The following is a 26,292-nucleotide window of genomic DNA, read 5'->3' on the forward strand; positions in this document are numbered from 1 at the left end:
TTATTTTCATGCTAAGTAAATGTTTTGATTTCTCCTTCTAGAAATTAAATAATAAGGTTCATAATATGGAAGATTATTCCCAAGTCAACTCCTCCATGGGGAGATTATCTGCTATGAAACATTCCTAGCGCCTTTTCCATAACAAAAAATCAAATAGATCATTGTTTCTGTCACCTAGAAGGAGATAGCACATATCTGTCAAGTCCTTAACATTCATGTTAGTTTCACCAAACTAATTGCTGTTTGCTTTCTTTCTCTTTAATAATATATAACAATGAAATTTGCTCTGTTTCAAACAAGTAAAATGTTAAACACAGAATCTCTTAGATTTATTAGCAAGACCATTTTTTTCTGTTTTGAAAAATTAATAGAATTTGGGGCCTCCCCGGTGGCCTAGAGGTTAAATCTCAGCGCTATCACGCTATCACCGCTTCTGTCTGATAGCCAGGGAGCTAAACCATTCGGCACAGCACAGCAGACCTCTCCTGTCTTGCCTGCTGCTCCCCTTAGCAGTGTATCTCATAGAGCTGCCTGTTCTGCTCCCCACTGTGTTGCTAATGAATCCTCTCACCTCCCTCACCACTGACCTTCACCACAGTTCTATGCAAAAATAAATAAAATCTTTTTTTAAAGATTTATTTATTTATACAAGAACCGAGGTACAGGCCAGATGCTCAGGAGGGTGAGAGGATTCACCAGAGACAGAATGGGGAACAGAACAGGTAGACTGACAAAATACACTGCTGAGGGGAGCAGCGGGTGCAACAGGAAAGGTCTGCAGCGCCATGTGGGACCCTCCCCGGCCAGCCAGGATTGAACCTGTGCTGCAGAGGCTGCGAACAGCTTTACAGCATGGCGCTCAACCTCCTGTGCCACCAGGGGAGGCCCAAAAAAATCTTAAAAAAATAGAATTTTTAAATCACAAATTTTACTTTTACAGTGATTACAGTAACCCTTACCATCTTCCAACAGTAGGACAGTCTTCCTCACAAAACATCACATTCTACTATAAAACAGAATTTTATGTTTAAAAAATTACTCCTAATTTTAAAAAATCTGTCTCTGCTCTCTAGCTCTTCTTTCTTACCTGTGCTGTGAATCTCTAGAGTCCATAAAAATCTTAAGATCTTTAACATTGACTCCTACATGGGGCATCTGCCAAAATGGGGTAGGGTCTGGCCAGGGGCTATTTCTTAGTCTGAGTCTCCCAAAAACAGGTGTTTATAAATCATATTGTGATAGTACAAGAAGATGTTAAGTCTAAATCATCACTATTGTGTAGCATATTTCCTCTTCTTTAGCTTTCTTTAAATTAAGTACAATTATATTTTAACTTTAAAAATAGTGGTGAATTGTATTAATTTGGGGAAGGGGGAAGACATTTGTATCTTTTACTGCTTACACAGATCCATGAAATATGCCTCATCTATGGAGAGACACCACTAGGAAAAACCAGTGTACAGCCTTAAATTCATTGTTACTGCCACATATTTTTCAGTAGCTCCTTTATGTGATAGATTACTCTCAGGAGAAAATAATTTGATGCCTTTTTCACATTCTGTTAGTGTTGTTATTTTTAATAAAGTGCTGTGATAAATAGTCTAGTATAATGGTTGTTTCCCTGTTGAGTGTGCTTCATTTGAATGTCTTTAAGGTAGAAAGAACAGTTGTTTTATTGGACTCTGTTTTTTCTGTTTCTCAAGGTTTTTTGATTGCTTTCTTTGAGCTTCTTACAGTGGGCGAGAAAGAACTTCTCTATGAGAATTGTGGAGTAGGACCCAGTGAACAAATTTTTTTTTAAAGATTATTTGTTTGTTTGTTTGTTTGTTTGTTTGTTTGTTTGTTTATACAAGCACTGGGTACAGTCAGAAGCACGGGAAGGTGAGAGAATTCACCAGAGCCAGAGCAGGGAGCAGAACAGGCAGACTGACGAAGTACACTACTGAGGGGAGCAGCAGCAGGAGAGGTCTGCGCACCATGTGGGACCTTTGCCTGGTGGCCGGGGAATGAACCACCGCTGCAAAGGCTGCGGGTAGCTTCGCAACCCAGCGCTCAACTGCTGCGCCCAGTAGAGAAATTTTAAAGATGAATCCTGAAATATTAGAATATTCATACATTTATCTTATGGTAATTTGAGAATGGGATAAACACCTGTAGCAGTTTTGATTGACTTTTCGGTGGCAATTAGAATAGTAGCTTCTCTCTTTAGCCTGCTAGTTATTCAGATGACAGTCACATATAGATGCTATCTGAAATGCCAGTGTACTTTCACTACTTTTTTTTTTGGTGGGGGGTGGACTGTAAATCATACATAAAGTGTAAGTTAAGACTAAAAGTGGAGAAGAAAGAATATTGAGAAGTTGAGAATATTTGAACTGAGTTTTGCAAGAACAGCTGTTTGATGTTTTTCCATTAAAGTGGTGATAATGCTTCAGCCTGATCATTGCTACATCTACTTCTAGAAACCTGAGTGGGATTAGAAGTGTTTCCTGTATCCATGAGCAATTTTCCTTTATTAGGGAATCCAGAATTCAGGCTGGGCTTCATTTGCACCAATCACTATACATCTTAGTGGTAACCTGGAGTGAACTAAGATTGTCATTAGTATAATGAAGTTGTTAATGTAGACCCTTATAGAAATTTAAAATTGTAATAAGAAAGTGTGAGGACTTATTTTGTGAAACAGAGTTGAATGCATATAGCTTACTTGAAAAATCAAATATGTTGGGGTGAGACTTTTACAAATAAGAGAAAAATAATTTAAGATTTATTTGGAAGTTGAATAGTCTGTATTTACTTACATATACACAAATATCCTGGGATTTTTTTGGCTAATAAAAATATTCCTTTCACTTTATCATAGTGTGTTAGGGCAGGCTGTCAAGTTTTATGTATTTAAAAGTCCTTATTTTCCTGAAAACTAAATGATTCCTCTTTAGAAAGCTTGAAAAGTTTCCTTATGATATTAATCCATATTTCAAAGTCCTTCCTATCCCCAGAATTACATATCTTAGTTCTTGAGTGTTTTCTTAGTTTTTATTTATTCAGTGATGGAGCAAACATTTACTGAAAGTGTAGATGTTCCTGAAAAGGAAGCAAGTGAATATAACAAAACTAAAATACATAAATATTTTTTATAGTGACCAGAGCTTTAGTTCAGTTTTGTTTTTTATTAAAATGGTACTAAGACTGTGCTTTCAGGAATCATTTCTATAGTTCATTATCCCAAAGTGAGGAGGAAGGTGATAGACTTCCATGGGTATTGCCTAATAGAGAGTGTAACATTAGGCTAAGGTTGAAGAAAACTGTGGCTTTTAGCTCTCCTGCAGTGCTGAAGACACACAAGCTCATCAGTGAGGTCACAGTGACCCTGGGGCCTGTTGAGTGTAACTCAGTTCGTACCACATACTTTTCATACATTGTTCTTACACCTTGATAAAGTAAGAGCAAATATTGAGGTCTTAACATACATGAGACTTAATTGTGCAGAGTTTGACAGATGTTGCATGCTTATTTCAGGGGCACTGCTGTGTCCTTCTGTGAGATTTCTTTTCTCAGCTGTCACTCTCCCTGTCCCTTGCCCACACCCATTATAGTGACCAAAAAGTCTGCTTGCTCTACAGTGGTGTGTCTTGAAGATGCCCATTAGTTTTCGGTAGTTACCCCTGGCCTGCATGTTAGCCTTCAGTTTAATGGCCTTTTTTATGTTCACTCATTTTATTTTATTTCCCATCGTGGTTTTGTTTATTTCTTTTTGTTTTGTTTTTTTCTGTTCTCTTTTTTAAAACCATCGTGGTTTGCCCTTCATATTCCCCAATGTTTGCACATGACAAGATGTTGCCATCCCAACATTACCTCCCACTTCACTGACCAGTGCCACTACTGACCATCTAGCACCAGCCACAACTGGACCACTGCCTTCAGCTCCTCGGGATGTCGTGGCCTCCCTGGTCTCTACCCGCTTCATCAAATTGACTTGGCGGACACCTGCATCAGATCCTCATGGGGACAACTTAACCTACTCTGTCTTCTACGCCAAGGAGGGCGCTGCTAGGTAAGCACCTATCTGTGTGTAGCTTCTTGGCTACCCCAACCTGGTCATGCTCACCCTGGCTCTTTGTTGTGTGGGAACTGTACCAATTTTTATTCTAGAAAATAGTGTTGAGGTGAATCTCTTCTGTTTTTACATCTTTAAAAGTACATTCCAAGTGGACTGAAATTCAGATATTCCTTCTTTTTTACATGACTTGGGGAGATAGTAGATATATCTATTTAGATGGAAGTGATAAAAGTTTTAATTATAAAAAGGGGTTGCCCTTTTTCTTTCCTAAGATTCACTCAACACATGCTGTAGCTTACTTAGAACGTTCAGATTCTAGAAATTAAGGTAGATTTAATTTATTAAAGTAATCTTAAATGAATTATTTGCCTTTATGTGAATGTGGGCTGCTGAACTCCAAGGTGTCTCCTTGATGACATGATTAATTAGCAACTATTTTTAGAACAGCATTTTCATTAAATTCCTCTTCCATATAGGGAACTCAAATGCCTCTTCACTGCTTCTAGGAAATTATCCAGGATATCCAACTGCTAGCTTTTTTTCTGTTCCACCTTATTTTTCTTTCCACTTCCCACTCCAATTTAACTCATTTTCACCCCCAGTCTATTCTCTTCATCCACTTCCCTTATTACCCTTTCTAAACTAAAACTAAATTCTGCTAATCCCACCCCCCATGAAATTTTCATCAAATTTTTCCCACCTTTTCAGCATGTGCAGCATTGCTCTTATATATGTGTTACTAGTTTGTGCCATTGACACTCAGTTGTAACACATAATCTTATACTACCATAAATTATTCTATGTGCATTTGTCTTGTTTCCTCAGTTTATAAACTCTTAGGGAGTAAGTGTGCTATATGCTGTGTATTATAAATATTGCTGTGTGGATTCCTTCAGTGTGCTGTTACTTCACACCAGAATAAGATGCTAACATACTTGTTTGGGTTCAGACCCAAACACATGAAATAAATCTTGTGTTTCTGTTAAGGTGCTTACATTTGGCATACATTGTATTTAATACCAGACCAGCAAACTCAACAAGTACAGAAAGTTTCCTCAAGATCCCTTGATTTAATACTCTTGAGAAGTATGAGGATTTATGCCAGATAGATGGTAATGTTTATCTGAACTCTACTATACTGAATGTTCTGGATATTAGAAACATAAGGAAACAATTCCAGACACAAAAAGGCAAGTCATCACTACCAAACAGCATTTATATTAAAGTGTATCCAGTAGACTTTCAAGTCTCATAACATGTCTCATAGGCATTCACAGAGGTAAGAAAGCATTTAGTAATTCCTCAGAATAACATGCCTTTCTCCTATTCCTTCTGCCAGATAGGTGTTTTGTTTGTTTGTTTGTTTTTTCATAAACAATTTTGTCTGGCTTTTTGGCTGACATTCTTATATGCTGCTCCTTAGGCCTTCCATGAATGCCCACCCAACTTACCCTCCTTACACAGCTGAAACCAGCTGATCCCAAATCAGTTGTTAAACTTTCAGGAAAATTTTCAAACCTAATGACAAAATTCAGGAAGTTGTGGTAGCTTGAAATTGGTCCTGGTATAAGTGTTTACAATGGTAAGCACAGAGCCAGTTGCTAAATGCTTACCACTGAGTCACTGCTGTCACATCTCCCTGTTGGTTTGTTTTTTTTTTTTTTTCCAAAGCACTTACCACTCTGATATTTTCTCTCTTTGTTAATGTATTAATGGTATCAGTCTTGTTCAGTGAGTATTGTCTGGAGCAGAACCTGGCATATAAGTAGCATGAAATAAAGTCTGTTAAGTATCTGTTAAATATCTGTCAATATCTGTTAAATATTATGTTGGTAATTACCATGGGGGGGGCAGTTCTATGTCTGACATATAACACCAAATTATATGTGGGTTGAGATACTTTTTAAAACTTGTATTAGAAAAGTAGAAATTACTTTCATCATTTGTGTGTGAAAGACCTTTTAAAGGAAATCAACAGGGATAATTAATAATGAAGTTGAAATTAAGAAAAATATAAAAGTTAAATTGGCAGGTAAGGAGGACTAGGCAGCTATATGTGGAGGAAGAGGATATGCAAGGTAAGAATCGAAGTTAATTTGTATCTCTGGTGTTTGAAGGATTGGAAAGTAAGAAAACTAGCCTAACTGGCCAAGTTTAGAGTAGCAGTTAGTAAGAAAGTATAATAAAGGGGAGCCAAATGTTGAATTTGGACATAATCGGTTCAGCAGAAGGCATTTGTAGATTCATGAGCAAGTGCGCACTGTGGTTTTATTAAACAGCTCTTCTTAGTAGTGCTTTGAGAGCACCGCACAAGATTAGAGACAGGAAGAAATGGAGTCAGGGAGACTTTCAAGTAGCAGTTTATGTTCCTCTAGGTGTGGATGGATATGAATAGAAATAAAAGCAGTGACCTCAGTGGACAGAGAAATCCTGCAGACTAATATTTTTTGTTACTTCATTGAGTTTGATTTCTGATATGAATGAATTAAAACAGTAAGTCAAAAGACTGTATCCTGATTATTTGTTTTATAAACAATTTATTTAGACTTTATAAGCTTGAACTTTCCCGTCTGAAAAATGAGGGTAATAACTTTTCTTCACAGGCGAATAATAAAAATTCATTGTGAAAATGTGTGCCAGCACTTGCATTTACAAATTCCCCTTCCTGCATTGGAAAATTCAACCACCAGGTGGCACTGTTTGCCTTGATCGCACGCCTCTATTCTGCTGGGTACCTCAGTTTCCAAACAGTATAAAAGGTCCTTTTTATCTGCCTTTTCAGATCTGAAATTTTCACCCTTTTAGAAAATGCATGTAATGTAGACAGTATCACTCTCCTAATATTAATAAGTGGATAATAGTGAATAAGTTATTCCAGAAATTAATACCATTATAGAGATTGGCTAAGCCCAGAGGTAATTATTAGGTGGGGATTTGGCAAACTATGGATGCTGGTCCAGATAATGCTTTTATTTTTATGGACCAGGAGCAAAAGATAGTTTTTATGGTTTTAAATGGTTCCACTTTAATAGGATTTATAAGTAACTGCATAGTATTTTCCATTTGCCACTTATCCCATAAATATTTACTATTAGGGCTTGTTTTTTTTTTTGTTTTGTTTTTTGGTGTTTTAAGAACAAGTTGACGACTCTGGTCTCATTCTTCCAGTTAATACATGAAGAAACTGAGACCCAGAATTAGTGACTTGATACTTACCCCAGCTGTTGTGTTGTCAGAATGGAACTGTACTATAAAGTGTACCTTTCTTTTTCTCTTGACTCTTCGTTGACACATTCTGACCTAAGTCCCATTGTAATCCTACATATTTCTGTGAACTGTCTTTTATAATTCTCCCTGAATCCTATTTTCAAGTTAAAAGTTTTTTTTTAAGAGAAACTTGTTTGGGCCCTCAGTTGAGTTCAGTGTTAGAAACCTTTTCAGGTGTTATGTATTCTATCATGGCTAATCACACCTGCGACTGATTATTTTTGGGCGGAAGGGGGTGGGATGCTGCCATAGAAATTTGTCTTAGGTTTTAATCCCTTCACTCATTTCACCTACTTTTTCCCCCTTTCATAGAAACAAACAAAAGGTATCCGTAATATCATTATTATACATGACATATATCAGAAGGCAGATTTATACTCATTTAACACACATGTGGTATGCTGTACTTAGTGGAATATTTGATCATTCTACTAAGTGTTTCTGTATGTGAACATGAAGGAGATGACATTTCACTTCAAATTATAGTAAAATAGCCTTCCCACTCTCCTTGCCCATTATCTCTCTAGAGAAGACTCTGTTAACACCTTTGTGTATACAGTAAGCAGGACAGACATAATCTATGCTCTCACATGGAATTTATAGTGCAGTAAAGCATAAAATACCATCTTTCCTTTTAAAGAGATCATTTGTGATCATACCAAGTGTCAGAAATCTTGAAGTGTTAGAAATCAATTGATATCCTCCTAAATACATCTCGTGAGGTTTAGCTAACGGAAAATAATTTTATAAATATCTTAAGTATCTGTTAACCATTAACCTTTATTACTGAAATACTCTTTCCAGTGGCCCTAAGACTAATAGTCTCTCTAAATAGAATACAGGTACTGGGTTTCTTTGTATTAAAATAAAGTTGTTTAAAGAACTACAGAAAAAGTATTGGAAAAACACAGCTTTTTGAAATTCAAATGTTGTTAACAGTCACACAGATTGGCTTATGGTCATGGAGACCTAAACTAATTTTAGTTAGTAATTTCAGTATTTTAAAATAAGAATTTTGATTTAACTCCTTAGATAGTTCCAAGTAATATCTTCTACAGAGTAGTTTTTCAACCTTTTATTACTTTTTCTAAGTAGATCAGATCTTCCCTCAAATTTGACCATTCTAACACAATTCCTTCACAATGCTTGTTGAAAACTCTTGGTTTTATTATAGTGAGCATAATTATGGGCCCAAGTGTGGACCTACAGACTCCCCAGAATAGAATCTAGGTAACTGCTTTTAATTTTTTTATCTCATGGCACTAGACTGTACAGTTTGTGGTACAATTTGTTAAACATTGCAAATCAGTTTTAAAATGCTTTGAAAAGAGTATTTAAGAAATAAATCATGAAAATCAGCATCATGTTGAACTTATTTTACAGATTAGATTAAGAACACATTTAAATTTTTGATGTTTTCAAAGTTATTACATCGAGTTTCTTTTTATCGAGGGTCTTACTATCCAAAATATACACAGTATTCTTATATTTGCTGTGAAAATTGGGTCATCCCTATCAGCTTCTTTTTGACTCCCTGAGAATCACCCCTTAAAACTCAGTTATTGCAGAAATTTGCAAAATTGATGACCAGGTGCCCCATTTAAAATGGCACTGAGAAGACCCTTTTCTGTGTCTTCTCTGAAAGAAAGTGGTGAATATGACCAGAGATCAGTAATGGTCAAGCAAGAAGCTTGGTTGGTTGGCGCATTATCAAATACAGCTGGCATTGCTCTTTGCCAGTCTCTATATTATGCACTATTCCATCTCAGAAGTTTAATTTTTTGAGAGTTAATTTGACTTAAATTATTAAGATTCTGATGTGGTGTGGTGTCTATAGGCATTGCAATGAAAATGACACTGTACTTTCTAGAAATTTCCCTAATTGATGTTCTTTCTTTCCAAATCCCTCTTTGTCCAAAGGGAACGTGTTGAAAATACCAGTCGCCCAGGAGAAATGCAGGTAACCATTCAAAACCTAATGCCAGCAACTGTGTACATCTTCAGAGTTATGGCTCATAACAAGCATGGCTCAGGAGAGAGTTCAGCTCCACTTCGAGTAGAAACCCAGCCTGAGGGTAAGTCTTCCACCACCTGCAGCCCCACTTGTAGGTAGATCTTTATGAAGGTCTGCCCTGTGAATAGCCTTGTACATCATTGGGGTGCAAGAAAATAGTTCCTCATCCGTTAGGGGAGACAAAATTAATTCAGATCAAACAGTAGCAAATAGTGTAAGACAATATAATTCTGATGCATGTTTAAATTTTACCCATCCTGTAAGAACTAGCCCAGATAACCTTCTAGAATCTTTCCTCAGATCCTAATATTGTTTCTCAGTAGTCTTAAGATATAGTATCACTTTCTTTCCTTAAGTTATCATATGAATGTACATTGTTTTGTGGCAAAACAGAGTCTTCACAATCCTTTTATTTTCTTGAATTTCTGATACAGTGCTTTGCATGTGAAATAAGTGTTTCATAACTGTAATCAGAAAGTCAAACAGATTGCTCTGATGTTTACATTCACCACACACTTCAGAATCCCTTTAAAGATTTCATTTGGAGCCGTGGGTCTTTTGGCCTAGTGTTACGTCTACTCATATTTCTTAAGGTGTTCTGCAACTGAGATGAGTATTGGATTGTTTTATATTATAAATGTCTTGTATATCTTAAATTTTGACTGCAAACTATAGACCTGAGATTGGAAGAAGAAACAATTGAATAATAATTAATGCTTTTCCCACTGAGACTTTCATCTACACTTTTTCCTTCCTTTAACAAAGTCACTGTTTTCCTTAGTATCTTCTCCAGTTCTCTTTTACCATTAGCTGTATTGGTTTTTCTGTATTAAAAGTTTGTAATAAAGATTTTACTTCAGCTAGGGGGCATATGAGATATATTTTTAGAAGTTACTCACCAGAGAACTAAACAGACTAATGACTTTGCCTATGAAGCTATGGAAATATCTCAAGGACTTTATTTACCCTGATGGATGGAATAAGTAAAATCCAGAAGCTGTGGAACTTTACTCACTAATACTATAGCATGTTATTCATTTATCAAACACTGGTTGAGCATCTCCTACACCAGCTACTATCCAGAGGTATTGGAGATCCAGGAGATGAGCAAAATAGGATTCTACCCCTTAAGAGGGAGCAGTCAAGATAGGTGGCGTGGATCATTTCAGAGATAGAACTTGAAGATCAGAATTCAAACCCAGCCAAGAACAAGAGCACCATCAGAGAATTAGGGGGTTGAGTTAAGGATAGAATGTGCCCTCATTACAGGGAAAGGAGGTTGAATTTCACAGTACATTCAGATAGATGCAGGAACAAATTGTTAGTCAGTATTCCTACATTAGCTTCAATGAACAGGTGTCATGTGAAAGATATTGGGATACAGAACAAGGGACAATTTCTGTGAAAGAAAAGTAAATTGAAGCAGGTTCCTAGGAAAAGATGAGATCTGAGGTCGACCTTGAAGCATCTGACTTAGACTAAGTATTCTTGGGGGAGGAAACTGCATGACCCAAATCCTGGAAATAGGATCAAACAGTGTACATGCAAGGGACTCGTGATAAAAATGAACGCAATGACTGCTGAATTTGATATGGTCCCAGGATTCCATCCTACAACTGTGACCCATTTGAAAATACATGAAAATATTTGTGTGTTAATACTCATATTTTTCTTGGGAAAGAGTCTGTGACTTTGATTACTTCAAAACTTGAGTCAAAACTCTTGAGAACCACTAGAAGGGTCATTGTCAAATTTAAAGATGAAAGAAAAGAGATGAGGAAGGCTATCATATGCTGATCACTGTGCTAGGCAGTCAGGGTGTAAAGATGAGTAAGAGTGGACTTCTGACCACAGGAACTTCCACTGTGGGACCATAGACAAGTAAATTGACAGTGTGGGCTGTCTCACAAAGAAAGCAGCCAGCATAGTCCTTTGTTCATGGAGTTTGTTTAAAAGTAACAAAAGAGGAATGTACAGGGAAGGGACATCAGTTTCTGGTGAGGGTATTTTAGGGATGGAGAGAGACTGTAACACATTTTCACACGAGAAGTTAGTGTAGAGAGATGTGAACTTCATCTGGAAGTATTCAGCTTGTGTGAGGAGGTGTAAGTGTTGGAATCAGCCCTTGGAAAATAGTTTATATATTTAGTTTCACAAACCACTTGACTTAAAATTTTTTCTATTATGCCACTATACTGCTGAAAGGAAAGAATTTATTAGCACCTTTTTTTAGGATCTTATTTACGTACATTTAGCCAACGAATATACTGAAAGTGATTTCAAGGGAATTTGGGAACTGTTTTGTTTTTCTTTCCCTTTAATAAGTTAGAAGAAAATTTTCCATAGCAGCAGAAGTGAGACAAATCCCACCTGTCAGGCTGCACAAAATATGCTGTTCACATTAAGTGAATAACATGATTCATGACTAAATAAAGCCCACAACTGTTTAAATAACCATATTCAGGCTTCTTTACTTTGGTAGCAAAACTAATCTTAAGCTGTGTTGCTGTTATTTAAGAAAGCCAGTTTGTCATACATTTTGTTAGTTTTTCCCCCTTTCCTTCACTCTAATCTTGTCTGTTACTGAACCCTAGCACCAGAGAAATTGTTTTCAAATAGGGACTGTGTGCCAAGTGTAGGCATAGAATTTGTGTGTAGATTGGGATTGGAACCTGTCAGTCAGACTAAAAGAATATCATAAGGGGGCCTCCCCTGGTGGCTGGTGGCTGGTGGCGCAGCGGTTGAGCGCTGGGCTACGAGGCTGCCCGCAGCCTCTACAGCCCCAGTTGGTTCCCCGGCCACCGGCGAGGGTCCCACAGAGAAAAAAAAAAAAAAAGAATATCATAAGGTATGTGAGCCAATGTAGGAGTCAGAACCAGGCAGACAATTGATTCTCCATCATATACATCTTATAGGAGGAATTACAGCTGTCTGATTGGTCTTCCTGAGCCACATTTTAGATTCAGAGACTGCTTGATCTTTACTCCACCACTCACTAATATCCATTCACTTAGGAATGGTTCTTAGAGGTCTCTGAACCTCATCTGTAAAGAGTGTTGAGTGCAAAGGTAAATAAAATGTCACTTAAATACATGTAAAGCACTAAATGCTGTACTCGATTAAGCATTCAACAAATGATAGCTATTTTTTAAATAGACTATTATTCTCTCCCCTAGTCTTGTTCCCTTAGTGCTGTTCTTCCATGGTATGTTCACATGTCTTTCTGAACACAGATCTGATCACGTCATATATGTTCCTACTCATAGTTTTTCAGTAATTACCTGCACCTACTAGAAATAATCCAGACTCCCTAGTAAGGCACTGCATGTTCTTCACTAACTGGTTCTTGTCATCCTGTCAATCATTATCTCTTCCACAGCTGCCATCTTTTAATCTGAGCCATGTAGCACGGTTTTCTCCTACATCCTCCTCCCTGACCTGTTTACTGGTATAATTTTTTCCTTGGTATCTGAGAAAAGTATTCATTTTCCTTTGCCCCCAGAAGTCTTCACACCAGCCTTCCCTTTTCTACCAAACCCTCCCAGAGCAAAGTTGTGTACTCTTCTCTCTCTCTTCATTGTGATCATTACCTAGCTACTAGCACTTTTGACATTATTTGTGTGTATTTATGTCTGACTTCCCTACTAGACTAAAAGTTCTTGGTGGGTTGGAACTCTGTTCATCACTCTACCTCACCACCTGACAAAAGAAGGCTCTTTCTGTGATGGTCGCTCTTATCTGCTATACAGTCCTTCCACAAAGCTGGTATTTTATAAACCACAAAAATTCTAAAGTTTTCATATTTTTCTTTGAATAAATTTGAGATACTTTATGGATACTTTACAGATAATTTTTGGGTTTAATTTGAATTATAAAGGGAAATGTGTTTAATTGTGTATTAGTCCTAATACGTTAATCAAATCACTTCTTAGTTTTTAAAACAATCCAGTATGGCATTAATGCTGAGAATGGTTATTGAGGAATGCAGTTAATTTCATATATCTTGCTCTCTTGAAATTTTCTTTCCAGTTCAGCTTCCTGGCCCAGCACCTAACATCCGAGCATATGCAGTTTCACCTACTTCCATCACCATCACATGGGAAACACCACTGTCTGGCAATGGAGAAATTCAGAATTACAAATTATACTACATGGAAAAAGGGACTGATAAAGAACAGGTAAAAGATGAAGCCATTTTCCAATACATTGATTAGAATAGTAAATTTGAAATATATTTCCAAAAGTCAAAATCTGAGAGAAAAGTAATGTATAGGAAACACAAAGTCAGTAGAGTCATTTCTCTGTACCAAGATTTTTACTAGTAAAGGTCACTAAACATCAAGCGATACTTCTAAGTAAATTGCCAATGTTTATGATTAATCTGCTTTGACTGCATTCAGTATGGAATTTGCATAGTTAATTCTTCATAGTGCAGCACTTCTTTTGGCTTGAGTGGCATATATATAAATTGTTTTGTTTTATTTAAGGATGTTGATGTTTCAAGTCTCTCCCACACCATTAATGGGTTGAAAAAATATACAGAGTATAATTTTCGAGTGGTTGCCTACAATAAACATGGTCCTGGGGTCTCCACACAAGATGTGGCTGTTCGAACATTGTCAGATGGTAAGTCTTCCTTCCTTTGAAACACAGTGCCCCTGGTGGCAAAGAGGTGATCATGGGCTTTGATACAACAAGATTTAGTTCAGATCCCAGTTGATCCCTGGGAGTGAAACCTTTGTCAAGTCACTTGACCTAGCTGAGAATGTGTTTTTTACATCTAAAATGTAGTTAATACCAATTTAGTTGGACTGCTGTAAACAGTCAGTCAGAGGATACAGCACATGCAGTGCCTGGTACTGAGTTATGTTCTCAGTGCTTTTATTTTTACTTGGGGCTTTCATAAAGATTGTTGTTTGTTCATAGCACAGATCATTCTAGTGTTGTTGGAAGGCTAGCCTTGCTGTACTTAGCAATCATATTTGCATGCCAAATGGGTCTTTTGTAATGACATTTCATTTTTCACTTGTGATAGAATTTCTAAGCTAAGTTGTATGTATATACCCATGACGCAGAGTAGTATTTTCCAAAGTACAGGTTGTCAAAGAGATTGAGTAGGCATAACTAGCATTTTTTTAAAAAAAAAGTTTTTTAGAGTTGACAGAAAATAACATCATCCATTGTACTTGCTATGTGTACATATTATTTCCTGAAACTCAACTATAATCAGTGTGTTACAAAAATGTCTTATTTTTTTAAATGTATATTTATATGTCCTTATATATAAACACACATGCTTTAGGAGCTGTAGTTTGCTCCCCTTAAGCAAATGACCAAATGCAGCATCACCAAGGAGCAGACTGACATCATGTGCCTCCTGAGTGATGCATAAGAGGAACATAATTCTACCTCTCACCTGTGTTTAGTCCCCACCAAACATGTTTAACTTGAATCTGATCATGGTGAAGAAGCTAGACATACCCAAACGGGCAAATTCTACCCCTCCAAAAGAACTGGCCTGCATTCTTGAAACATATTAGTCTTAGAAATATAAAAAGTTGGGGAATATTCTAGAATCTAGATTAAAGAAGAGTGAAGACACGTAGAGAAACATATGTGATCTTTAGATCCTCGATCTGGTGATTAAAATGCTACAAAGATACTGGTTGTATAATTACCTAGTGTTAGATAGGTATAATAGGAAGCAACAGTGAATATTAGATATCTTATTAAGTGTATTATTAATTGTGTGTTAGGATTAAATTTTCTGAATATGCTTGTTATCATTTTGTTGGAGAATGTCCTTGTTCTATGGCATTTAGGAGAGAAGTACCATGATGGCTGTGTCTCTACCTCAGATTCAGAAGCATCATAAAGACAAATAACCATGTGTATGCATGCACAGTGAGAGAAATAAGGCAAATTGGTGGGGTATTTACAGGAGGAGACTATATGGTGTTTATTGTATGATTCCTACCACTGTTTTCTTTGTGCTTGATATTTTTCAGGATGAAAAGTTGGGGGAAATAAATAAAAATTGTAATTTGGTTAGCCAGCTACACAGTTGTTCAAGACGCTTCAGAAAAGTTGAGGGGAGAAAGAGATTTAATGTGGGCTTTTAAATTTACATTATGAGCCATATTTTAACTGCACACAGGTGGGTTGGCATGCCCAATACAGTACCTGTCATGTGCACTGAATGTGTCTTAGCTCAGTGATTAAGGGCATCACTTTGAAGTGAGACAAACCTTGGTTCTGTCGCCAGCTGAAACAAGGGTGGGTTAATTGCCCTAAACCTCACTTACAGTTTCCTTATCTCAAAAACAGAAATAATGACAAAAAAACTGTTCTGTGGAATTGTATGGATCCTGAAGTATGGGCACATATAGCAAATTGTAGCAGTGATGGTCAAGATGGTGACAGTTGTGATGACAACAGCAATGACAGCACCACTGTTGAGTGCATATGCAGCCAATGCATAGGTTCTTAATAGGGAAATGAATGGAACAACTATAGATTTTTTTCCTCCAAAAAAAACCAAAAATAGGTGCCCAAGACCTACTCCAGACCCTTTGCACCTGATTGTCAGGGTTGAGGCCTGATATACTTCGCTAGCATGATATACAACAACTTTACAACAACAAAGAACTAAAGCATGATATACAACAACAGAGAACTAAAGTCAGCATTTATGAATGGAGAGAGAACTAATCAGGTCTACTTAAATTTTCTTTGCTTACTATACTCACTACAAAGAGGAATGGTGTTGCATTTGTGGACTTTGAAATACCCTATCTTATCCCTAATATGTGAGAAACTGAAGTTCAGCTGTTTCTTTAACCAATAGCTCCAAACTTCTCACTTCTAAATGAGTGTTCCCTGCTGTAATAGTTGCTTTGGGAAACCAGATGGTCACTTTCCTGAGGCTGCTATTGCTTAAATATCTCTTTGCTCTACTAAAAAAGAAATTCTTCCCATTGGATGGAACTGGAGGGGATAATGCTAAGTAAAATAAGTCAGAAGGAGAAAGACATATACCAGATTATATCATGTATATGTGGAATATAGAGAAACAAAGCAAGAAAGCAGATAAAATCAAACCAGTAACAAGCCCTAGAAATCTGACTATATAACTGGATCTATCAGGAAGGAAGGGAGAAGAAGGAAGTGGGGAGGGGACCCAATAGATTATGGTGGAGCACTGTGGGTGCCTTGGTGGTGAGTGTGGTGTAATACATCTAGCTGAAGGGGGAGATCCTATACCTCTGAATCATACACAATGTTGTAAACCAATGTTACTTCAATAAAAGAAATTATTATAAAAAGACAGTTTAGGAACCGCATAAGAAAACAAAACTCATTGATTTATGCAATAGCATTGTGAACCTATGATAATCTCTCACTTGCCTTATTTTTGAGAATTGGTTCCAGAAAACTTATGATCCTTCCTCCAAGATAAATACATGCTATCATCAAGAATATTCAAAGAATATGTTTAAGGTTCAGAGGTCTGGAAAAATTCAGAACCTAGGAAAGTTTGAAGTCACTGTCACATCTCTAAATAAGTGTCTGACTTGCCAAGGCACAAACTGACATGGATATATAAATGAATATGTGTTTTTTAAATTTTTTAAAATTTTTTTAATATTTAAATTTTTTATTTTTATATTCCCCATACAATTACAACCCCCTTATTTTGACCCCAATCCCTCCTTTCCCCGCCCCCTCGCCCCCCGTAGAGTGTCTCTAGTTCATCGTTGTTTGTTGATTTTGATATTTTCTTTCTTATAGTTATTCATTTTCCTGGTCCCTTATTTAAGTTTTCTAGATTCCTGCTATGAGTGAGACCATCCGGTATTTTTCTTTTCCTTTCTGGCTTATTTCGCTGAGCATGATCCCTTCCAGTTCCATCCATGTTGCTGCAAATTGCATGTGTTTATCTTTTTTGAATGCTGAGTAATATTCCATGGTGTATATGCACCACATCTTCTTGACCCAGTCATCTATTTTGGGGCATTTGGGTTGTTTCCAAAGCTTAGCTATTGTAAACAGTGCTGCTATAAACATAGGGGTGCAGGTGCTCTTTGGAATGGATGTTTCTGTATCCTTTGGGTAAATACCTAGGAGTGAAATTGCTGGATCATATGGAAGCTCTATGTTTAGTAGGTCCAGAAATCTCCACACAGCTCTCCATAGTGGTTGGACCAGTTTGCACTCCCACCAACAGTGCAGGAGAGTTCCTTTTTCTCCACAATCTAGCCAACATTTGTTGTTGCTAGTTTTTTTAATATGTGCCATTCTCACTGGTGTAAGATGGTATCTCATGGTAGTTTTGATTTGCATTTCCCTGATTACAAGTGATGTTGAACATTTTTTCATATGCCTGGTGGCCATTCACATTTCCTCTTCAGAGAAGTTTCTTTTTAGCTCTTCTGCCAAATTTTTGACTGGATTATTTTCTTCGTTTTTGTTGAGTCTCATCAGCTCTTTGTAGATTTTTGTGATCAGTCCTTTATCATTAGTGTTGTGTGCAAAAATGTTCTCCCAGTTGGTGGGGTTTCTCTTTTTTGGTTATTGTCTCTTTTGCTGTGCGGAAGCTCTTTAATTTGATGTAGTCCCAGCTGTTAATCTTTGCCTTCACTATCACTGTTTTGGGTGATGTGTCTGTAAAGATGTCTCTGATATGCATATCATGTAGAGTTTAGCCTATATTTCCTTCTATGTATTTTATGGCTTCAGGTCTTATGTCTAGTTCTTTAATCCATTTTTAGTTGGTTTTTGTACATGGTGTTAGGTAGTAGTCAAGCTTCATTCTTTTGCATGTAGCGACCCAGTTTTCCCAGCACCATTTATTGAACAAACTTTAAATGAATATGTCTTACTTCTCTAATGAGTCAAACCTGGCCATCCCTTATCCACACAGTTCAATGAATATGAACTCTGAGGTGGGTTAGAATTTTGATACATAGGGCCTCCCTGGTGGCACAAGGGTAAGTTAAGATGCAACCTATGGGGCTGTCCGCGGCCACTGCAGCACAAGTTTGATCCCCAGCCAGGGGGCTGCCTACATGGCACAGCGAACCTCTCCTGGCTCGCCCGCTGCTCCCCTCAGCAGTGTATTTTGGTCAATCTTCCTGTTCTGTCCCTACTGTCTCTGGTGGATACTCTCACCCCCCCACATCTCTGGCCTGTGCCGCGGTTCAGTTCTTGTATGCATAGATAAATAATTCTTTTTAAAAAAAAGAATTTTGATGCATAATTAGTGTTGGAAATGTGCGTTTGTGTAAAGTCTAGCCAAAAACAGTCACATGATGATATGTTGGGTGATTGAAAAAACTTTTCCTTTTTTTCAGTTCCCAGTGCTGCTCCTCAGAATCTGTCCTTAGAAGTAAGAAATTCAAAGGTAAAATTTTATGTTGCTGTTACTCATTTTCACTACTATACTGTCAAATCTCAGAAGGGTTTATAGCAGGGAGATTTTGTGGGAAACCATCAAAATATGTGAATGCTAACATTGCAATCATCTATTTGTTTTTTAAAATACTAAGCCTATAAATTACAGCTTAACTAAAAACAATCATAATCAGAGAAATAAGGTGACATAGATATGTTAGTAAGGCTGGACTTAGAAAACCAACTCCAGCTTATACTGTGTAACTTTCTGCCTTTCTCTATTGCCAAAATTACTTTAGCTGTACATATACACTACAATTGTTATATAAATCACAGCATTTGAGATCTTACCATTCCAGAACCTTGGTGATACACAGAAAGATGTTTATGATAACATCCCCCATGTAAATTAAAGGCAGACAGCTGTCAGACTGGGTGCATATGCTCAAATCCTCCCTCCAAGTCAACTTCACTATACACTTAGGGTTATGGATGCCTCTCAGAGTCCAGAGCCATTTCTGGGCTGCATAGACAACTGAGGGATTCAGTCCTTTTAAAAAGTCCAGTGGGACTCCATTTCTTCTTTTAGAAACAACAAACAACAGTTGTTAATTAATGATAACAGTTGTTAATTCCCTTCTGAGGAATTTTAAATGGATATTATTTAATTTCAGCTATTGCATACTGCAGATGGGAAAGAATCTTTACACCTAACAATAATTTACCACCAAATTCATCTGCTTCTAATCTTGTATTTTCCTTTTGAAAACTCTTCTGAGACTTTTGCCCAGTGTTGTCATTCTGGAAAATATCCAGTAGGTCAAGTGCCCAGGGTATATTGCCCACAAATATAATATCCCTTTCTGATAATGGAAGATTTTAAAATTAAAAAGTGTTCTTGAGTGATTATTAAATAATTTCGTAAAACTCTGAATACCCTGCTGCCTTTTATATACCTCCTTTACACAGAAAAATTAGGGTAGTAATATACAAAACCTTTGGGTCCAAACTTTTTATATAGTCAGTCTTTTCCCTATAATCTTATTTTTCCCAGAGTATTATGATTCACTGGCAGCCACCTTCTCCAGCCACACAAAATGGACAAATCACTGGCTACAAGGTTCGCTATCGGAAGGCCTCCCGAAAGAGTGACGTCACTGAGACTGTGGTAGCTGGAACCCAGCTGTCTCAGCTGGTGGAAGGTAGGCTGTACTGCACATGAGCAAACTTGAGAGAAGGTCTTTCTCAGATAGTGAAATGTGCTGGTCTCTCGTGTGGAATCCATGTTGCATGAAAAATATACATCTTTAACACTAGCATCCCACTCACCACAGCATGGTGCTCCATCATGAGTGCTCGTAGGAACTGAGAGTGCACGAGAGAAGGGCACCCCTCTCATCTTCTGCTCTCTTCTGGGACTATACTTTTTGAAGGCAATAGACAGAAGTTTACCTACATTACTGAAGTTGTTACTTTCTCTTCTCTTTCTTGGTTTTTGTTTCTTTTTCAGATGCATACATATATACATATTTATGCATACACATACATGTGTGAATATTTATGTATTTATCTTTTAAATTGGGCTCATAGATACATATATAGAGAGAGTACAAGGCACGGTACGTTGGTTCTATTTTTTTGTTTGTTTTATTTCAATAAACATTTAGCAGACCCCCACTGTATGCAAACAGTGAAGGGCAGTATTGCTCTGCCCCCCAAAGACTTTGAAATTGATTTAGAAATGAAAAGATAAAACTATAATACAAATTTTAAGAAAAAGGAATATTCTAATTACATGACTTCTTTGAACTTTTGGCTTAGACAAATAAAAATTATTCAAAGAAAAGACACTTTTGGCTTGATAAAAATTATTGGAAAACTCTTTTACAGGTTCTGCCATCTCCAAGTGGTATAATTTAATTTTGGGGTTTTTTTTCTTATTTGTGTTTTTCTATTATCTTCATATTTTCTTTTTTTAATATATGTATTTCTTGTAATCTAAAAGAAAAGGTAAAACAAAACTATAAAAGCAAAATAAAAATTACTCAATCAAGGTAGTAGCAATTATCTACAAAATTATTTGTATAATACCAACTCTACTTGTATGTATGTGGCCTGAAATATTTGTGCATTGCCATATTAATGTGGTAATCATTCTTGCTACTATGGACATGATAAAGTCTTAGAAAATTGCTTCAGAGATAGCTCTTTTGGGTAGTTTTCCCTTCACATGAAACACAGCAAGTGGCATACTTATAAAAATGAACCCAAATGCATCTCAAATTGGGGCCCCTTATAAGTGACAGAGATTCCCCCTCTTTCTTCCTTAAAGAGAGTTGGCTTAGCAAAGGCAAGTTGGCTTTGCAGAAGGTTGGGGGAAAGATGAAGTGCTTTTTAATCTTTGGATATTGGCACCATGCTTACAGAAAATAGCAACAGATGGTTCTGAGAAACTCTTTTGGGATTTCCACTCTTATATAAAAGAGAACTATAAGAATTGGAGGTATGTCATTAGTATCAAAACCCTGCGAATTAATTTCGTCATCCTTGGGGAACTCTTAACTTTCCTTATATTACATCCCTCCTGCATAGTAAGTGAAATGATTAAAGAAGCTTCACATCAGTCACTTGTGCCCTTGGGAGTATAATCTTGAGAGGACCAAGGTCTGGGGTTAAAAGATATGATGGCGCTTCCCTTCTTTATAGCTTCAAGTTTCTAAAACTTGAGAAAGCCATTGACAATGAAAACCTATACTCTGGTAACCCAGTAAGCTTTCTCCTTGCTCCTCACTTCACAGATGGGGTTGGCTTCCTTTGGTATAGGGGAAGGTAAATATATGACTCCAAGGATATTTTTCACCCCTTCTAGTTTCCAGTATTTATATATGGGGAGCTAAGATATTTCATAAACCTTTTAAGACCTAACATAATATCTATTACCTACAAATGCTAAAAATTTATTAATGTTAACTATCTACACTTAAAAATGGTTAAGACAGCAAATTTTATGTTACGTATATTTTAACACAATAAAAAAAGGAAAAAAATGTAAGACTGACTATATTATTGGTTGTTGCCCTATATAAGGGTAGACTTTTACAAGTAGGTCTTTGTTGACATCTATACATTGGTAAATTGTGTACTTTGTTAGCTGATACTGAATATGAAGAGTTCTATAGAGAAGAAATACTCTAGTCCTCTTTTATTAGTAGTAATACTTTTTGGACAACTAGATTGTGAAAAAAAATTTAGGTGCTATTTGCTATTCAGAATTTTTCAACTGTGAATGTATTATAGATGTCTCCCAGAACCTGGTAGACATTATATCTTTGCATTCTTTCCTGGATTTTGGTGTTTTCTGAGACCAACTGACTTTATTCCTTTGTTCTAACTCTTTCATTATCCTTGGCCTCTTTTGGGCCTTTCGCTTCCTTAGTAACAAAATTAAAAGGATTTTATTAAATGATTTCTAAAATGCCTTCAAATGCAAAGAATCTGTAATCTCCTTGGAGCTTTACTCATATCTGTTTTCTCTTAGGAGGGTTGGGTTTCAGCCTGTAAAGGTGGGAGCTATTCTGCTCTACTTACATATTGCCTGTTCTGTATTATCAAGATTGTAGTTATCTACCAAGTTGGTAGATGAGATAATTGCTTTAATGAAGGACTGTTAATGTTTCATATTCCAGAGCTCTTGTTCAGCTTATCATTTTTTTGTCATTTGTGTCTCAGGTCTTGATCGGGGGACTGAATATAATTTCCGAGTGGCTGCTCTAACCATCAATGGTACAGGCCCAGCTACTGACTGGCTATCTGCTGAAACTTTTGAGAGTGACTTAGATGGTAAGAATAATTGGCAGGGGGCCTCCCTGGTGGCGCAAGGGGTTAAGCATCAGCACTATGAAACAATTCAGAGCTACTGCAACACGAGTTCAATCTCCAGCCAGGGAGGTGACCTACATGGAACTGCAGACCTCTCCTTTCTCACCTGCTGCTGCCCTCAGCAGTGTATATCAGTCAGTCCACCTATTCTGCTCCCCAGTCTGTCTCTGGTGAATCCTCTCACCAGCACCCCCCACCTCTAGCATACACTCCGCTCTTGTATGCATAAACAAGTAAATCTTTAAAAAGCAAAAAAGAATAATGACAGGGTTGGCACAGGCTTAGTACTAACTATAGTTAAATGAATTAACTGGAAGGCCACAGATTTGGGGTGTGTATAACTTAAATTTGTGAACTTTTGTTTTACACTGCTCTCATTCCTGTAATATAGCAAATCTAGAATGTTGTGCTTTGTTTTTTGCAGTGGCTTTTAGAAAATTGTCCCTTTAAGCAGAACCAGAAAAATAAAAATGTACAGGTGCTTTAAGTCTAGCTTTGACCAAAGCATTTAAGTAGATGGATGATCTAAAATTTAAGACTGAAATACATGAATCCTAAAGTTCCCCTTTTCCCTGAGTCCTGGACATTTTGCCCTTTTATTCACCTGTTTTTTTCAGTGAATAACACTGTATAGTTTTGTAGTATTTATCCTTATCAGAGACAGATGCTGCAGTTGGGAGACAAAAAAAAAAAAAACACAACTTGGTACTTATTGTAATTCTTGGTTTACTAATTTTTAATTAAGATGGCAATTTATGCTTTGAAATATGTATTTGAAACATAACTCTCAATTGCCACCTTTGTAAGCTTCTTGGGTCCACCACCATTTAAGCTAATTGGTAGTTCTAAAATTTTATATTTTCTGCCCTATTTCAGTATTTAGAGGATTATATAATTGACACCATTGCTGTAATGTAATCCTTGATCACCTATGATAGCAATTAGTTGGTACAATGCCTTTCCTTATTCTACCTAATAGAATTGTTGTATCAGATGTATGACCAAGAGGAATAGACAGCCATCAAAAGTCCATTGTGCAGAGGATCTTAGGTTTTCCTTTCCAAATGAGTAGCTTGTGTTCAAAGGTGTTTAGGTTTTGCTTTCATCTTAAAATGTAGTAACGTAGTAAAACCACGCATCATACTAAAAATTCCCTTTGAATTCTTGGGCAGAATGGAAAAACACTTAGTCGCAAATAATTTGGCAGGAGGCTGAACAGCATTCAGAAGGTGGATCTCATCTTGCTTTTCTACTTTTCCTTCCCAGAAACCCGTGTTCCTGAAGTGCCTAGTTCTCTTCACGTTCGCCCACTGGTTACTAGCATTGTAGTAAGCTGGACTCCTCCAGAGAATCAAAACATTGTGGTCAGAGGTTATGCCATTGGTTATGGCATTGGCAGCCCTCATGCCCAGACCATCAAAGTGGACTATAAACAGCGCTATTACACCATAGAAAATCTGGGTATGTATGCCAAGTAGAAGTAATTGTACTTACTGTTTCTTTTTAACTTTCTATCATGTAATAATTTTTATTTTTATAGAAAACTGAAAATTTCTACAAAGAATTCCTATATGTTCTTCACCAGGTTCCTCAAAGGTTAACATGTTACCACATATACTTTATCACTCTTTATCTTCCTGTATGTACTTATTTTTCCTCTGAGTCATTTGAGAATAAGTTGCAGACATGGTGCTCATTAGTACTATAATGGTTTCCATAAAAAACAAGGATATTTTAAAACAACTAGTTTATCAAAATCATCAGATTAATACTTAGGCTGTATCTAAAGACTTTATTCATATTTCACTAGTTGTCTCATTAATATCCTTTGTCACAAAAGAAGAACATTATCTTCTGGTCCATGATCACATACTGCATTTAATTACCAGGTCTCGGTGGTTTTCTTTGCTATGCAACAGTTCCTCCTAATTTTCATGACGATGACCTTTATATAAAGCATTGGCTACTAATGTCTTGTGGAATATCCTTCATTTCAGAACTGTTTAGTATTTCCTCATTACATTCAGCTTATGTGTTTTTGGAAGAAATAGTATAGAAGCATTATGTTCTTGTCAGTGCATTGTATCAGGCACATGGGAGCCATTGCTAGTCATGTTAACTTTAAATCACTGGATTAAAATGTTACCTGCCACATTTCTCCACGATAAAGTAATTTTTTCCCTTCATATTTAACAAGTACCTTGTGGGGAGATAGCTTGAGTTTTTGTGTCTTGTTTCTCATCAAATTTCCACTCACTAGTATTAGCAATTTTATAACGGTACTATAAGCTATGATTTTCTAATTCCATTGTTTCTTCTACATTTATAAGCATTCTTTGACAAGGAAATACTTACCTCTTCCCCCATAGAAAATAGCCAGTGGGAGTCTTTTGTCCATTTTTCATGTCCCATCTTTTTCACAGGTATTTACCTAGTATTGGCCCCTGAAATATCAAATCTCCAAGGAACCCCACTTTCTTTTATGGGAAATGCTCTTTAGAAACCAGTAGTTGAGCACGTACATGCTTATTCTTATTGGGTAGGAAATCCTGAGGAATGTACAAAAAGATGACTGAAACTTTGAGTTTAGCAAGGTCACGAGATATAAAATCAGTATACAAAAATAGTTCAATTTTCCTATACTAAAAATAAACAGTTAGAAAGTATAATTAAAATAATAACACCAAAAAAAAAAAAATAATAACACCAAAAATACAAAGGACTTAGGAATAAAATTTTAAAATATGTACAGGGTCTGTGCATTAAAAACTGGAAAGTTATTGCTGCGAGCATTAAAGACTTTAATGGAAATACCATGTTCATGAATTGGAAGACAATATTATTAAAGTGATAATTCTTCCCTTTGTAATTCCAAGTAAAATTCCAATAGATTTTTTGTAGAAAATGATAAACCGATTCTAAAATTTATATGAAAAATGAAGGGAATTAGGATGGCCAAAAATTTTTGACAAAAAAGTATACTGTTGATACTGTAGTGATCAAAACAATGTGATGATATTGGTGTTAAGGTAGGTATTTTAGATGAATGGAAGATTTGGAAATAGGTCTGTAAGTATATGATCAGTTGATTTTTGACAAAAGTATTATGATAATTCACAGGGGAGATGATGGTCTTTTTTTCCCTGTAGCTTTTTTAAATTTGAGGTAAGACTACTTTACAGCACTTTGTATGATTTAGAGGACAAGGTTCACACCGCTTCAAATGTATGTTATTATACCACATCTGCCACCAAAGCCCCAATAATCCTCCACCATATTCTGTTTTGTCCCTTTCCCCTTTCTTCATCACCTCCATCTAATAGCATCCCCCCACTAATAGGATCATTTCTGCAGTTATATTTCTAGGGGTTGTTATGGTTTAGTTTTGTCTGTTCCTTTGTTTTATTTCTTTATATTCTACATACACATGAAATGAAAGGATCGGCTGTTCAACAAAAGATGTGGGATATTTGTATAAAGGAAAAAACGGAGCCTTTCTTGACCATTACTTCACTCCATACACAAAACAAAACTAAAAACAAGAACTAAATACTGGTAAAATTCTTCCTGACTTTGAGGTAGGCAGGGATTTCTTAGGATGCAAAAAATCACAAACATTTAAAAGTTGATAAATTGAACTTCATCAAAATTTAAAACTATTTTTGGAAAAGCACCAATA

The 26,292-nt window shown here is 36.5% G+C and overlaps 1 protein-coding gene across 1 annotated transcript in view; it reads left to right on the top strand.

Annotated features, from left to right (window-relative positions):
- Positions 1-26,292, top strand: part of NEO1 (neogenin 1) — a gene marked incomplete at both ends in the record, with an annotated part of 179,080 nt that overhangs the window by 122,598 nt on the left and 30,190 nt on the right. Inside the window, 8 exons of the mRNA XM_084240180.1 lie at positions 3,835-4,054; positions 9,248-9,402; positions 13,371-13,519; positions 13,829-13,967; positions 18,695-18,744; positions 19,789-19,936; positions 22,464-22,574; positions 23,880-24,074. Of these exons, the coding sequence (XP_084096306.1) occupies positions 3,835-4,054; positions 9,248-9,402; positions 13,371-13,519; positions 13,829-13,967; positions 18,695-18,744; positions 19,789-19,936; positions 22,464-22,574; positions 23,880-24,074 (1,167 nt within the window). The remainder of the gene's footprint in view (positions 1-3,834; positions 4,055-9,247; positions 9,403-13,370; positions 13,520-13,828; positions 13,968-18,694; positions 18,745-19,788; positions 19,937-22,463; positions 22,575-23,879; positions 24,075-26,292) is intronic.

The sequence above is a fragment of the Talpa europaea genome (assembly GCF_964194135.1).
Source record: "Talpa europaea genome assembly, chromosome: 8".
NCBI lineage: Eukaryota > Metazoa > Chordata > Mammalia > Eulipotyphla > Talpidae > Talpa > Talpa europaea.